Below are 17,547 nucleotides of genomic sequence, written 5' to 3' on the forward strand. Positions count from 1 at the left end.
CTTTCAGTAAATCCAGTGTTCCATGACAAAACCAAGCATATTGAGATTCCATACCATTATGTGCGAGATATGGTAGACAGGGATGTGATTCAGTTGCAATATATTTGTACAGGAGATCAGATAACAAATATTCATACCAAACCACTTTCTAGAGTAAAGTTTGAACACTTCAGGAAAGGCTTGGGTATGATAGAAAGGTAATTTGCTTTGTAATCTGTACTTACATATCAATAAGATGTTGAATGTGTAAACTTCTTTGTCGTGTTAGGACTTTTATGGGTTCAACCCCCTGTGTTCATTTCTAAGAGGTGACGATCTCTCAGATAACGAACACTTGTATATAGACATTATAAGGTGACGATCTTATAATGATCAAACTAGTTATCATGTGTGATTTCTGACATGTCATGGATGTGCCATGATTATGATTGTGGTAAAACATTTGGAAAGATGTTAGTGCACGTACCACAAAGTGGATCAGTTGAGAATTTAAATTATTCTCATATGTTAATCCTTAGTATTGCTTGTTTTTGCAATACTGATATCACGTGCTTAGGTGATATCATATCATCATAAGGTGATGAATTTTTTGTATCACGTGCTTAGTTGATACTCCATGTCACATGTTTAGGTGATATGGTTACTTGTATCATATGTTCTGATGATACTTCGTGTCATGTATTCAAAATATATGAATCTTTGGGGAATGAGATTATATACCATATAAGGAATACTGGTCATCAAGAGAAATGTGATGCTAGACACTTTGTCTGTTATTCATCTTCCCAAGCTAAGAGGGAGTGTTGATACTTAATAGGTTCAGTAAGATAAATGATTGAATGGGAGATCAATGAAGTCTCCCATTCAATCATCTATCTCATCGATAGATAAATCCAGATCTCAAATGATTATTCCTTTATCAATAATTGCTCTCCTTATTCTATTACAATCAATTACGTTACTCATGCAAACTGATCGAGTGCAAACTATTAGACTGATAAACCTATAATGATCGGGTCTTATTCTAACCCTCCCGATTCATTATCGGCTTATCACTTTAGTAGCCACCGAGTTTATAACCACCGGGCTTAATGCATTTCGCCGACTAACTAATGTTATCGGGATAAATTGATAAACCGACTAACTTATGTTATCGGGTTTAAACTGATTAATAGTAACCACCGATTAATATTGACACCGATTGATATTGCCACCGATTATCATCGGATTAATTATATTAATCACCGAAGTGACTTCGGTTCTTTTGTATATGTGATGACACCGATTAAGCAATCGGTTAAGGAGGGACACGACCAAGGGGTATCTTGGTCGGTCATGTCCAAGGGACATGATCGATCAAGGTGCCATTTGATTGGTTCCCGCCTTGATATATATACCCAATGATATGTTGTGGAGAACACATAGAAAATATAAATGTGCTCTCTCCACCTGCAATAAACAAAAATCAGATTCATTATATTGAGAAATAACATATACTTTAAAAGATAAATAACCTTGAATATACCTCGCACCTTGAATTGTAAATTGACATACATTTACATTATACATGGGGAAAAGGTTACACTACATATGTAGATGATGAAAGATTGAAACTTATGATGCAAATAAAAAGGAGTGGGTAGGAATGGAACCATGGGAAAGCTCTTGGTTATATTTTGCTCATTAGTGTCTTTTGTTTTACAATTTTATCTTGGAAAATGTTCAACATCTAATCAAGCATGGGACACTCATACTAAATTATATGGTAAAATTAATTAAGTTAGGGGCTATCAAATTGATAAATGACTTGATGAATCTTGATCCCAAAAGTTTTTATTACATCCATAACTACGTTTCAAAGATAATCAACTAAGAACATAGTTAAATGACTATAACACTGATAATGTAGAAGTTGATGATACAACCACATGAGCCAAGAATCATTTGCAAGCAAAACACTTGTCACACAGAAGAGATCAAGCAAAGATAATATGCTCCATAACAACCTGAGAATTTTGTATTATTGCACACACACTTTATTACAATGAATGAATGAATTCTTATAAAAGGATGAATGAAACCCTAGTTGCAAAACCCTAATGCTAGAATTAGTAGAGTTAGAGAAAAGAATAGAGGAGCTAAATAAACCTCAACCACAATTGAACTAAAGCTAGAAAAGGAAACTCTAGATGACAAAAAACACTTAAGTTTAGCTTAAGTGAAAAAGTAATTAAAGGATCTCATTAATAAATACTTAGATAAATGTCTTAATTACTCCAACACCTCCCCTTAAGATTAACTTAGGGAGTAGCTTAAAAAGCTAAGAAAAATGCATGCATGAATGAGTCTCAACAACAAAGAGCTAATCAGGTTCTCATGCACAAACCAATGCAACTCTCACAAACCAGTGCTTTGCATTGGTTTGTATTGGTTTGTACATGAGTATTTGATCAGGCCATTGTTGTTGGAGACTCATTCATGCATGCATTTTTCATTCATCTTAGGTGTTTTAGCTACTCTCTAAGTTAATCTTAAGGGGTGGGTGTTGGAGTAATTAAGACATTTTTCTAATTATTTATTAATTAGGTCCTATCTTAAGGGGTGGGTGTTGGAGCAATTAAGACATTTATCTAATTATTTCTTAATTAGGTCCTTTAATTACTTTTTCCTTTGAGCTAAACTTTGGTGCTTTTTGTCATCTAGAGTTTGGTTTTCTAGCTTTAGTTCAGCTGTAGTTGAGCTTTATTTATCTCCTCTTTTCTTTTCTCTAGTTCTCCTAATTTTAGCATTAAGATTTTGCATCTAGAGTTTCATTCATCCTTTTATAAGGATTTATTCATTCGTTGTAATAAAAAGTGTGTGCAATACTATAGAATTCTCAGGTTGTTATGAAACATATTATTTTTGCTTGATCTCTTTTGTGTGACAGGTGTTTTGCTTGCAGATGATTCTTGCCTCTTGTGGTTGTACTTCTACAGATAAAGAAGATTTAAAATTGATTCTAAATGTGCAATCTAAGCTTGGTTTTGAATATTTCGATATTGTTTGTAGCTTTCATTCCCATTGGCTTGCTATTAGAGTTGGTTATGCAGCACCTACTTTTAATGGATTTTCTGATCTAATAATACAACTACAAGAACAAGAAAAAATAAGTCCTCTAAATCACTTGCAATAATGACTGGTTAGCTTAAGGGGCAATTAAGAATCAAAGGATACTAAACAGAAACAAGAAAAGAAAAATGGAAATATTATAGAAAGATAATGCACAATCATTATCTGCTTCAAAAGTAGATTCTAAATCCTCTTCATCAAAAGGACATTCATCTAGGAAGGAGAATCCTGCATATGTATATTGCAAAGGATTTGGGCATGATGAACGACAACCTTATATATAACAGATTGAAAAGTAGAAGCATCTTCTACCAAAAAATAATTATATCCTAAATTGAAGATTGTCATATATGATTTAGGTTGTTTACTTTATTCATGTACTTAGATTCGGTAATATTGAGCATCACGTTATTCACCCTTTGATTGACAGTAGTTGGGTCCTAGTTCATTTGAGTAGATGACCAGTCCGCTATGGCCAACTCCAATCCCTTTGGGAAACTTTCCTTCCTGTCTTGTTCAACCAAAGTCTATATACCGTAGATGATTTCCTTTGTAATTTAATCTTGTTCACATCCTCAATATTGAAATAATTGTTATATGCATTTTGCATCATTTATTTGCAGCTTTTGTAACTTGTCCCTAATCACCTAGTTCTTGGCTTAGGCGTTTGGGTTCCCATCAAATCTTACAAATGTTTAAGGTAAGTTTTCACCAAAGGGCTTTGTGTCTACCACCATTGAATATTGCACAAAATCTACTCTATATTTATTTTTGGTACACAAGTAGATAAGCCAAGCCATTTTTTAATGGAAAGTGCTAATTAACAAAGTCATAACAATGGTGCCAGTACGATTTTAAATTTCAAATGGACTGTATATTTTATCATAGTGCAATTATGCATGCATTGTCATCATATTATTCACAAGAACGTGGTATACGCATCTGTAAATACAATTTAATATACAGTATATCCAATCTCTTATAAGATTCATCATCAGGGTTTGTGAGATTTGAATGATAAAATTGTGGTATAAAGTCCACAACGTTTTGGATAAGCTTTTGCTCATACCATTGGAATTTTTGTTGTAATGTCCCTTGCCAATTCTGATATGAATTTTCAGAACTCTTGACCCTTGAAGAATTATGTCAAACACTTTGCATATGACTGATATCAAAACTTCAGATTTGTCTAGACATTATTAACCTTTGTTTTAACAATAAGGGTGACTTGCAAACCATAGAACAATTATCTAGGATGTTAATGCAACTATGATTCCTAATGTTTGATTCAATAGCATGGATTGGTATGCAGAAATTAAAGATTGCGGCATACTGTAATTAAGACAAACAGATGGCATGCATCATATGACAATGTCTAGTTGAGAAGCAACCTTATAACTCCTTTATTTAGAATTAAATAGGCTCATTACATTAGCCGATTTATACCAAATACATTGACTAGCAAATATGGACACTTTCAGATTATCTGAAGACATATGCCAGCTATAGACTCACACATGCAAACTGAAATACAATGAATTCTATATGCAAAGAACCTGGTATGAATCGCTTAGATGCGGGGATGAAGAATCAAGCAATATCCAAGTTATTGAGGCCCTCCTAATGCCAAATCGAACTGCTCACTGTCATGCCTTGCTGCAGATGTGAATGGCTGACAATAAATGATTAACAGCTTTAGGATATCCTTTAGACCTCTAGAAATGATCGCTATCCTCTCCCAAGTGAGGCGCTATCCTCCTATGCCAAGTTTGGTGCTCAAAATGGAAGATATGGATAAATTCGTGGGAAGTGGTGGCATGGTTCGAATCTGGTTCAGACTGAGATACAAGCTGCAATTCCACTCAAATGACCTCTAAAATGCAGTGAAGATGATCGCCCTTCCTTATAGGAAATATTGCTGTCCAAAAACCCTTGAAAGGATGCTTCAAAATTGACCTATGAGCAAAATCGAAGGACATAGACTACCTGGTCTAATTTGTCTCAGACCTGATAATATGCAGCTCCCTCCACAATTGGTCCTCCAACAATCCTTCAATTAAATCGCCTAGGCCTTAGTATTAATCGTTGCACATATAAACCAATGAAGAGCTGAAAATCACCAAACCCCAAAATCTGAAGACTCAACAAAAATCGTCCACCATGGACTGATATGAAAATCTCCAATTAGCTCAATGTGAAGAATTGAATGTTCCTCACTCTCAAGGCAATCCTTCAGAGGATCTTTCACCTCCTCAGTTATGCGGATCGAAGGGAGGTATCGTTCCCTAAGATCAAATCTGTGGACAACCCTTGGCTCCACAACCACAATACAAAGAAGATAACAAACAACTGATGAATAACCATGTATTCCCCTCTTCCATTTATTCTTTTAATAACTCATCATAAGATTCCTTCTAGAAAATGGGGTAGGTACACTTTATTATTATTTATTTTAAATGCACTTTTTAAAATACTATTTCATTACAATTAAAGTGCACACGTCTCCTGATACGTGTTATCCTCTCATAACATCATTACCAATTAAAAAATGAAATGTGAAGCCACCAAATCTCTGCTAAGGCAACCCCCTAATCAACTCCTTGGCCTACGAGGGTCAATTTTAGGCCAACCTCGTGAATGTCCACGTGCTAAGGAGAAGGGGACATTACATTTGTCCATTGTTTTTAAGATAAAAATATTGGAAGGTATTATTATAAAGCTGCAATTAATATAATGATTAAGGGTTTGGCTTCATAAGGCTAGGGATAAGGGGGTTCTCCATGTGTGGCTTAGATGTAACCGTCTGTTACGTGTAAGTTTTTGCTGCAATACTTTTCAGTTTATGCAACTTAGCCTCAGTCATCTCTTGCTATAATGTTTTAATTTTATCCTTTGTGATAATTTTTGCTCCCTGGATACATATGTGGTGCTTTGCATTGTTAAAACTTAAAATGTATAGCTAATGCAGATAGCTGAGAATTTTTTGTGTCAGATAATGACAGCTTTGAACAATTCTACTCTCGACTGATTTACTGGTTTCACTTGCATATATTTTAAATCACAAGAGCATGGAACCATGCAGATATCAACTATATTTTTTTTGTATTGCTGAATTTTACTATATTTAATAAGCTCAGAAGTGTCTTTTGAACTTCTTAGTTTTTTCTGTGAATTATTGGGTTGAAGAAAAAATCATCTTCATCGTCCTTGAAGTGGATTGTGGAAATTTTGTCAATCGTACCTCTCATACAGGGAAGAAACGCTTCTCATTAGTTCCTATTACAACCTGATTGTTGTATGAGTTTTCTTAACTCTCCAGCATCTGCACTTTATTTTCTGTTTTCCAAATATGAACATCTCTAATGGATGTTTGTTCTCTTTTTCATTGTCATTTTCATCAGTGATTCTTAGTGCTCTAATATCTGGAGTGTTTAAGGATACTAGTCTTTTGACAGGGATCGTGGTGGGAGTCAGCCTGAAGGTAAAAGTTCACACATGATTTCTTCTGTATATTTGGCTTGGAAGTGTGCCAATTGGGTGCAACCAACTTCCTCCACTTCTTAGGTGAATCTATAATTTTGTGTGTCCTAGTCCTCCATGAGTCAATGCTATCTCTAGCATGTTGTCAGATTACTAGAATAAAAATAGTCATCAACAAATGTTTTCCATATCTCAGGTTATAGAGGATAACACTTGAACAACATTCTGAAAGCATGCCACTAAGAGAGTAGTAACTATGAGAGATAAGGAGATCCCATTGCCATACCTTCAATGCAATTACATAATTTAAATGTTTCAATACAAACAAGATAACACAATAATATTTAGAGAGAAAGTTGTTTATGGATTCAATTGTGTTCAAGATTTTTGCATCAACGTTTCGGATCACACTTGTGATCCACCATCAAGATGATGAGAGCCAAAGGAATCAAATAAGATGTTAAGTTGCAGACCAAGCACAAATAAAAGGAAGGGAGGAGTGAGTGAAAGGAAGCACAGAGATCGAGAGACCAAGATGGTCAAAGATTGAAAGGGGAGGATAAAAAAGGCTAGTCCAATAAGAAAGAAAATAAAACTAAATAAACAACAAACAATTAGAGAAGGATAACAACAGGAAGAAGAGAAGAAACCAAAGTAAAAAATGATAAAAAATAAGAAAAAATATGGGAAAAGGTAGCACAATAAAATAAAGCAAGAAAGAAGAGAAAGCATAAAATAATAACAACGTCGTTAAAAACATCTGAAAAAAAAAAGACAAAGACCAAGAACTGTAAATGATAAAGACAAAAAATGAAAGGAAGGAGAAGAAATACAATGAATCTAACAAGTGTATATATATATAGAAAAAAATTAAGGACCACTAAAGAAAGAGAGAGCAAGAGAATAAAAGCTAGAAAAGAATAGACAACTGAAACATGCAAGAGTACAATAAAGGAAAAGGGGGAAAAAACAAGGGGAAAGAAGAAGACACCAAAATGCAAGACCAAGAGATAAGAGACGTAAGGAGACAGAAGGAGATCATCAAGAAAAAGAGAAAGGAAAGAGAAGCGAAGACAAGGGGGAGGATGAAAGTCGAAAGGAAGAGGAAAGAAAGAAAGAGAGTGAAAGGAGAGAAGAGGAACACGAAAGAAAAAGGACTAGGTCAAGGAAGGGTGGGGGAGAAAGAAGCGCAAGGAAAAGAAGGGAAGAAAATGAAAAAAAGGAGGGTGCAGGGGAGCCGAGGGAGCAACAAGATAGGTGAAAGGAATTGAAAGGTCTTTCGGTGAGAGGCAGAGAAGAAAGGACAAGAACAAGGAGGAAGAGGAAGACTATCAGAGCTTGGATGATAAGGGTTGCCAAGAGATACTAAGACTCTAACTGTCATCATGGTTAAGGTTGGTAGGGTGATTGTATATCTCAATAGCTTCCTTGAGCTTTCTTTTGAAGAAGTTGTCTTCTTTCAACAAGACTTGGGTGCTCTCTGGACAAATATGGTGCTTGGTAGAGAGGGAGTGGTCGGCAAGGGCTGACTTGAGGGTCCGCTCATGCTTGATCTCTGCACTCTGTTCTTTGATTCTAGTGCTGAATGAGCGTCCGGTCTCGCCTATATAAGGCATGCCATAGGAGCAGACAATCTTGTAGACACCAAAGTCTAGAAAGATGTCTCTATTTTCTTGGAGAGGAGGGATGCGATTCTTCAACATGATATTTGCATGAAGTCTTGTTTTGAATCAGATTATGTGATGCAGAATCCTCAACTTGGGTGAGAATGTTATTCTACTCATCTAATTAGTGTGCAGATCAGGCAGCCTCAAAGAAATGGGACCACAACCATATATGCCCTCAAATGCCTACATGAGACCATTGACATAGGTAAAGAAAATAGTATCCTTCTCAAAGCACTTCATGAAGAGTTTTGTAACTATGGTTGATAAAGGAAAGCTCACTGCCACACCTTCATCACAACAAGATTTTTGAAATGCTTCAAAATAAACAAGACAGCAGTACAATACCTTTCTGAGCATTTGTTAGAGAACTAATCAGCTGAGACAAAACGCTTGACTTGCAATGGATTGTTATATATCCATCTAAGCATCCCTGAGTTGTTTAGGTAAGGTGCAGACAAGACTAAAATATCAGGCAATGTTGCCTTATCATCCTCAAACAACTAGGACTGCAACAATACATATCCACAAACTTCTCTTTAGGGCCATAAACATAGGAAACAAAATGCTGACTAGCCATTTTAATAGTGCTAGGTCCGTTATAGAATTAATATTTTTTTACTGCCTTTTAAAGCATCCTACCTTTTTTGGGTTTGCATAGCATTTGATCATTCACAATGAAAAGTATTTTCGAGTGAGTTTAGGCCCTTAGGGATACAGGTAGGTTTGTTGCAATGCTCTTGTTCAACTGTTATTTATATTCATATGCTATAATCCAACTGGTGAGGCCTTAGAACTAATTACTTTTAGTGACTTGATTGATCTATGTTGGTTAGCATATCATTGATTATCCTCAGCTATAAAATGCTTGAAGGCAAAAGTAGGGTGGCTTTTAATTTTATTGTAACGAATGTGAAATTAGTGGTGTCTATTATCATGAGCATTTGGCATTTCTATTATTGTTAATATTCAAGTCACTGAAGCTTTTTGAGTGGTTACACAAAAATTTAGCTTGCACTTATATATTGACGAAGCTAAACTATGATTTTGGATTTTATTAACTTGCAGGTATATTTTGGAATCATTTTTAAGAGATGACAATGTGAGCATTTTGTGATTCTTATGTTCTTTTTAAAATCTTACTTATTATTATTTCAATGTGTTATACTGATTGACAACATTACAATGCCATTTAACTATTTTAGTTAATCTAGCAATTAGTTGTAGTTTTACTAATTTTTTTGCTTCTATTCAATCAGTCTGCAGTTGTTATGAAGTCAAAAATCCAAGAAAGCTTTGATGCATTCAAGGAAAATTACATATCTGATAATCATTTCCACAAGTCCACAGTAAAACGGTTAGTTTTGCAACCAGAAAAAATCCAGGATCTTCCAGAAAAAGAACTTTTTGCTTCCCTTCCTGTATTACTTGATCATTTTCAGCAGCCGGCACTTCTGACTTTATCAAAGGTTGTGACTGGAAAAACATATATAAGACGGAATCATCTAATAAAATATATTCAGCTTGGATTACCCAAGCTGTTTGCTCGGACTGGTCAGGATGCTTCTGAATGTTTGCAGAATGTGAAAAACATACTAAGAAATCCAGATAGTTATTTGCCACCTTGCGCTGCAGTACTGCCAGAAAAACCCTCCTCTGCCTTAGCTGTGGCTAAATGTACATTGGGTCAGCTAGAAAATCTTCCAAATCACACACTTTATTCGATGAACAGGATAATAGGGGGAGAGTCACTTACAATAAAACTAGAATTGAGGAAAATTGGTTCAAGCAAAGCTTCATTGGCTGAATGCATTAAGAACAAGGCAGATAGGCTTCTAGAGGGGGTCAGAGATTTTGATCCACTGCCTGAACTCTTGAAGAAAGCACTTCTAGTTGCAAGCCTTTCAGCCAGACAAAGTTGTGGGGAAGATGGTGGCATTGTAGAAAATCTTGGATATATTTCACCTGAATTAAATGCTTTGCATAATGATTTTCTGAAGGCTATTTCACATGTACAGAAGTTAGATTCTGTTGAACTAAAAGATATTTATGGTTGCCTATCTTCTGATGATCTCTTTTTGAGTAAAAGCCTCCGTCTTTTACGGCGTATCATTCGGACTTTTCTGGTTGAATGGCTTTTTGAATGTTATGATGAAATCATTCCAGAGTCAGTTATAAGAACCATCAATATGATTAATAAATTGGGAGCGGCAAAGGGTGCTGTGAAGGAGAGAGGTCGAAAGGGCATTGTAAAGGGGAGAGATCAAAAGGGTGCTGCAAAGGAGAGAGAATCAAAGGGCACTGTAAAGGAGAGAGTTCAAAAGGACACTGTGATGGAGAGAGATCCAAAGGCCACCATAAAGGAGAGAGATCCAATTGGCTACAAGACAGAGCCAAGGGTTGATACAAAGCTTAGATTAGATAGAGAGTTAGAGTGTGTATTGAATGTGAGTACTCACTTACAACAAGTCATCTATGAAAGGACAGAAAATGCAGGTTTAGAGCAAAGAATTGCTGAAATTCCTTTAGACAGTTCTGAAGATGAATGTGAGCCATGGTTCTCTGAGAACAGTTATGATACACATGAACTGGATGGAAAAGAAGAAACTTATGTTGGTGAATCATTTTCAGAACCTGAATTTATAGAGGTTAAAGAGCATGGTCTACAAGAACAGATGAAAGAAGACTTTCCTCATGGGGAGCTAAAAAATTCTTCTCGGGTGGATAGTTTAAGCAAGAATAATTCTCAGACTGAAGAGACAGTAAGAGAAATTGTGCAACAAATCCAAGAAGTATGTGATGAAGCAAGCCTCTTTTGTTATCGTCTTGTTGGTTCCATGATAGATGAATTCCTAAGAATACAAGGTCATGTTTTAGAAGCCCCTGCAAGGACATATCTCCGGAATGGATTTCCATGCACTGCAGAGAGAACAGGTATATGCATCCATTAGTTTATGTTTTCATATTCGATAAGACTAAGTATGTTTGGTTAATGGATACAATCCATTAGTTTATGTTTTTCATATTTAATAAAACTAAGTGCGATTCGTTAATGGAAAAGTTAAGTATGATTGGTTAATTGGAAATTTTCATAAATATATGGTTTTGATTACTAATTCTTTTTCAAACTAGGCCTTTTTAACCCCTGATGAGGGACAGCTGTTCGAGAATGAAATTTGTAAGAAAATCATAATGGGAAAATAGGGCCATTTGCCAAATTTGAAAAGCTTGATTGTATCCACTATACTTTCTGCACTTCATTTGCATATCTATGTTTGTGCTATAATCCGATTGGCAATCCTTATTGAAATACATCAAAATCTAGGATAGGCAATTATAATAGTATCATATCCTTAGATCATTGGAATAGTCATCTCATTGCCTTGGGGCATGAGGCCTTTTACAAATGAGTGTTAATGCCCATTTAACTGTGAAAAATATGTTGGTCAAGAGCAAGTAGTTGGCTTTGTTGTCTCCCCTTTATCATTGCCTATAATATCAGTCAAGGTGTGAAGCTCAACATTCCCCACGACTTCAACTCAACTTGTTGAACTTCATGTCTCTTTTTTCTTATTAATATAAAGCTTGCCTGAAATCATAAAAAAATATTATGATAGGTAATGTTTTCCTATGATGTAGCATTGTTATATCTAGTTTGCAATTTTAACTAGGAGATCTACTTTTATGAGGGCTAGCACCTTGATATTATGTTGAATTGTAGCATGAGCAGTAAGGATTTGACGAGTACAAATGTGAAGATGTGAGTGATCTAGAGGAATGTTGGGAAAACTAGCAAAGGGGCTATAACTATACATCTAATCCAATTAAACTCAGCATAATAAGGAACTTCTAATTGTTATTGTTAATAGTGAAGTGTGGGTTCTTTAGGGGTCCACTCCTAAGAAGAGAGTAAAATAGTACATAGGTGTTTGTGAAGACCATGGTAGCGTTCTATGTACATGACATTGACATGGTGAACTGAAAGTGTAAATGGAATTCAATTACACGGGTTAAAATGGGAAAATCATAAAAACCAAACAAATAAAAAAATGCATTAAAACATAGCAAGAAAATTGCAATTGTTATTTCATGCCAAAAGAGTGCATCAAATAGACAAAGTTCAAACAGAAGACATAACTAAAGATTCAATGTTGCCAGCTACTCAAGTTCTCACTAATTATTAAAATTTTAGCTAAATGATTATGGTTTATACTTGAAAATTGAAAAGTTGAGAACACAATTAACCTTCATGTTTCTTAGTTCCTTAGACTACAAAATACAAAGTGGAAGTTGATGCCCTTGCATCCTTGTTCTCCTCAATACAATTGTGATCATGATCATCAAAAGCCTCATCTGAGACAGCCAAACTTCTTCAGTAAATGAAGGCTCTGTTGATGGTGTTTTTGTGCACTATGCAACACAAAATAAAATACTAAGTATTCTATCTTCTCTTGAACAAAGACTCCCCAAATGCTAAGCTGTGTGATCAAATGGGATGGCTCCAAGGTTCTAGATGTCAGGTCTTGATGTGCTCTTGGATAGACTCGGTTGTATGATGTGATATTGTTGGAATCACAAGGTGGACTTATGTTGAATTCTGGAATGCTTTGAATGTCGTTGGAACATGGGAATTAACTGAATTTGAACAAAAAGGAAAAAAGGATAGGGTTGAGCAAGATAATCTAACTCCTAAGAATGTAAGAGCAATGGACAATCTTTGATGAAACTCAACTACGCTTTGCTTGGACATACTATGAACATCTCCACAAGGCTAGTGCGATCTTCTAAGGATAGCTTGATGATTTTCAAACCACCACCATGAGCATAGATACCATCAAGTTGATGCATATCAATGAAGGAGCGATAATTGAAGTTAAGCTTGGCTAATATGGATCCAGTTGACTACACAAGACACTTTACAATCAGCAAGGTGCTAGTAGTATGAATGTACGAATTTCACCATTGATCATACAAAAAGTTCTTCCATTCATTTAAATAACATAAAAATAAATGAGAAGTAGAGATTGCGCAAATTGTTGAATCAACACATAAAATCCTATCTTTAATGAAATCGACATGCTACTTGCAACAATGTCTTGGCAACAATCTTTGCCTTCTTTTCCTACTACATTCTAACTGTTATATGCTATCTATTCTTGAACTACTCTCTATTAACCTTTACAAATGAAAGAGTGGAGCCTTATATAGTGCTTTCATTACAAATGCGTGGCTTAGATTGATTCACAATCAATGGCCAAAATTGAAAGATAGAAACCCTAATTAGGGTTTGTTACACCCATTGCAAAGCATTTAATGCTTAACCAATGATAAAATCACATTTTATGGAACACAAGTCTTTCCTTGAAAATTTGACCAATAGATGATAACGGTAAGTGCATCGAACTTTGTGCCCATGTGGCAGCTATCCTCTTTGATGGATGAGTCAGACACATTGAATTTGGAGGCCTTATCCTGAAATAATATGATTGGATAAGTGATGACTAGGTGCCACCTTAGCTTGCTTGATCTTTGTAACTCATCACAAGTGTGTGAATGAATGAGGCATATCTCTTGATACTCAACATTTCCAAGCCTAATCAATGAATGAAGTGATAATGGGAGATATTCCCAAATTGCATGATTTTCTAGCTTTGATTAACTCTTCTGAAACTATCTTCCGTCTTGTTCACTTCCATTCTCCTTGTCTTGTGTATGAACTCCTTCGTCTTTGATATGTTTCACTTCCTATCCTTGGAATCCTTTGTCTTGATTGTCTTTGATCTTCTTTCCCTGTCTTGATTACTCCTTTGTACTAGCAATGCTTCTTGGATTTCCGGAGGAAATTCAAGATCGTGTAAAAGTCCTTCCTTGAATGCTTGATGTTGATGTGAAATCCTTTCCTTCGAGCAGCCTCCTTGTATCCTTCTACCCGCTGGTAAAACCTTCTATAGATGTCTTGTCATCTATTGCAATTGAAGTGTCCTAGGGTATCATCATGCTGATCATGTTCTTTGCCTTTTCTGCCATCCTTATGTTGATCTTGAAGTCTTTCTTGTACAATCTTATCTTCTTCATGTGGTAGAAATCTTGATTGTGAAGTTTGACCTGCCCCTTTGCATTGTAGTGCCTTGTACTTGGTGATCCCATCAGCTGCCTCGTATGAGCTTGAGACTTGAAGTGCAATGTCTCCCTTGGGCCCTTGTCTTTGGTCATGTGGTGAAATCTTGAGGTTGTATGTGAGCCGATAAGCCTTCATCTTGGAGCTGGTCTTCATCACTTGCTTTACATGTTCATCCTACTTGCATCAAACCTGGAAATGGTTTCAAAACAGACTGTTTATATTAGTTCGACTGCTCCTTTGACAAAATTGTCCCTTTCAAATGAATGCACTCTTTGATTAATTTCTGGATCCTGCCGAGTTGCTGATGTGAAGATTCGATAGTCTCCTCCGATTCACTGTTTGGATTAATGAATTCGATGTGTCTCCATTTCAAAATCTCCTTTCACAGTATGGGAATTTTCTATGATTTGCAATGGCAATTTTGGATCGCTGCACCTAGGGATAGATTGCGCTGTGAAAAGGACTGATTCGCTGCATATAACTATCGACTTCGCCTCCTTCAACGACCTTGTTCTTGCTTCCATCCAATCAAAATCGCCTTCCACTCACGGGAGAAAATTCGCTGTAGCCTGTAACAGAGATCAGTTTGCTGTGAATGGTGATTGAATTAGACGCTTTCACTGACCTTGTTCTTCTTTGATGGAGATCGCTATCTATAGAGAATGAGTTTGCCTTCAAATAGTGACAAAAGATCAAACGGACGTGATTAAAATCGCTGTCCACAAGCACATTTGCAATATCGATTTTGTTGTTTTATCAAATGAAATGATCAAACACACTTTATAGTTGCTTGGAGGAGGATCACACCTTTTGATAAAGCCGACTTGCAACCATTTTTAAATGTTTTGCAATTAAAACATATAAGGCTGACTTGGATCATCAATTCAAAATTTAAATAAAACTTCTTTGTTGCATTGTGGTGGGGTCCAGTCAAAGGGATGCTTCAAACATATCCGTTGTATTCATTAAATTGCACTTGAGTGTTATGGGAGATGGTAATGCCTTAGACGCATCTTGTCTTTGCTAAGGGAGGTCCCAAATCCTTAAATCGCACTTTGACATTGCCTAGGGAGGATGTAAAAACTTGAAGTCACCAATATCGTTAGCCGAGGGATGTGATATCCTTTTTCAAGGGATGTAATATCCTTTGTCAAGGGATGTATGTAATTCCTTATTTCACAGATATCCTTTACCATGGGATGAAATATCCTTTGCCAAGGGATGAAATATCCTTTGTCAAGGGATAAAGTATCTTTTGCCAAGGGATGAAATATCCTTTGATTGCTGAATTGTTGTGACGTCTTCACACATCGCCCCATTGCAAATGGGGACCCTCACTTTTTTGCTTTTAGGGTAGAAGTTTTGCCTAGTTTCGTAGTTTTTGCCTTTGCTAATAAGAGGGTGTAGGATCAAACATGTTTAAAATGTCAAATCGTTGTGTGATCCTAAATTTTGGTCCTAGGTGTCAAGTTGCCTAGGGTTTTGATTTATTCTTGCTAAGTGTTGAGTTTCAATTTTCTATGAAATTTGAGCATAAATATGTCTTAGTGTGTTCATGTCGGTGATATTTTTTGCCTAAGCATTAAAAGGTCCTTTAGGGGTTATTTTCTTGCTCCTAGGAGGTGATTCAAGTCAAATTTGCACTTTATTGTGATGGAATCCTTGTTTTCTCGCTCAAATTTTGATGAATTTGGCTAAGTCCTAATGCGTTTTGATGAAATTTGAAGTGTCCAGATGATTTTGAGTGGAAAAATCATTAAATTCTTGATTAAAATCTATGTTCCAAGGGTCTAAATGTCAAAATTCCTGATGGGAGGTGCTTTAACCCCCACATTTCCGATGACCCATGGTTTTGCCCCTCTCAAAATCTTGATGGGAGAAGAATTTCCACCAGATTTTTGATGGACCCCATTTTTTCCCCCATTTAGATTCCTGATGGAGGGCAATTTTCCACCAGGAGGGTAAATTTTGATGAAGTGTTGGGAAATCCTCTTGATGATCCATGTTGTTTCCTTGGGAGTGCAGATAACTTTGATGTGGATGAAATTCATGTTCTTGGTAGAGGGCGATTTTCCACCAGGCTGTTATAAAGGCAAGTTTTTATCCTACATTGCTTGTGTGGTGGAATATCAAGGCAAGAACATGTATAAGTATGCCCAACCAGCATCAAAATAATATTATAAGTTGCTGATGTGACGGTTGGGTGGCTGATTGAAGGCAGATTGGAGGTTCTAGCTAGGCGATATTTGCCCAAATGCCCATTGGACACCATTTTGGAGAGCTAAGTTGCTGATTTGAGGAGATTGTTTGCCCAATCAGACCTGGGCGCTGCCATTGGAGGAGAGTTGCAGCAAGTTGGTGGATGTTCATGGCACATTTGGTGATTTGGTAGGATGGTGCCATGATTGGGGTGCCACGATTTTGTTTGGGAAGTTGTTTGCTTCACTTTGGGGGTGATTTTTGGTGATATTTCTGAACTTTATTAATGCTAAGGGGCTGCCATTACACTCAGAACTGAGCTTTCACCATTGCTGGAACTTATTTGGCCACCATTGCGGGTGATTCTAATCACCATTCTTGCTGATCATTGATTGGAATGTGCATTCTCAGACCTGATTTTCATTTCCTAGCCCTAGGTGATCTTGTTAGGAGATCATTTTTAGAGTAATTTGGGGCCATTTTTCTGAGGACACCATTGCTGGTGTGAAGTCTGAAACTCCATTCTTAGGTTGTCTTCAGACTTATTCTTCATTTCCAGCCACCTCTACACTTGGGAAATTTCATTCGTGCATCATCCTTATGAGGTTTTGGGGCATTTGGTGGAGCTTCTATTGCTGATCTAAGTCTGAAACTTCACTTTCAAATTTGTCTGCAGACTTCCATATTCATTACCAGCCCTTTGTTTGTGTCCAAATTTGACAAACTTCACTTTGGGAAGGTGAAATCCATCAAATACAGGTGTTTCCTATGACCGCGACAAGTCTAAATGACTGATTTATTGAAGTTGCAGGTAGTCTTTAGACATTGGGCAGTCATTGTTGGACCTTGGAAGGGTGTCTTCAGACTTTAAGAACTAAAAATCAGACTTTTCCACACCCTTTTCCAAGCATTGTGGTATACTTCTGGGCACCAATTTTCACATTTTTCTGAATATACCAGGTTTTCTTCGGA

At 36.4% G+C, this 17,547-nt stretch overlaps 1 protein-coding gene across 5 annotated transcripts in view; it reads left to right on the forward strand.

Annotated features, from left to right (window-relative positions):
• LOC131053387 (uncharacterized) overlaps positions 1-17,547 on the forward strand; it is a 207,984-nt gene that overhangs the window by 122,565 nt on the left and 67,872 nt on the right. For all 5 annotated transcript variants that reach the window (XM_057987989.2, XM_057988007.2, XM_057987993.2 and 2 more), the window contains 2 exons: positions 9,324-9,357; positions 9,515-11,189. In XM_057987989.2, coding sequence (XP_057843972.2) covers positions 9,324-9,357; positions 9,515-11,189 — 1,709 coding nt within the window. The remainder of the gene's footprint in view (positions 1-9,323; positions 9,358-9,514; positions 11,190-17,547) is intronic.

The sequence above is a fragment of the Cryptomeria japonica genome, chromosome 7, assembly GCF_030272615.1.
Source record: "Cryptomeria japonica chromosome 7, Sugi_1.0, whole genome shotgun sequence".
NCBI lineage: Eukaryota > Viridiplantae > Streptophyta > Pinopsida > Cupressales > Cupressaceae > Cryptomeria > Cryptomeria japonica.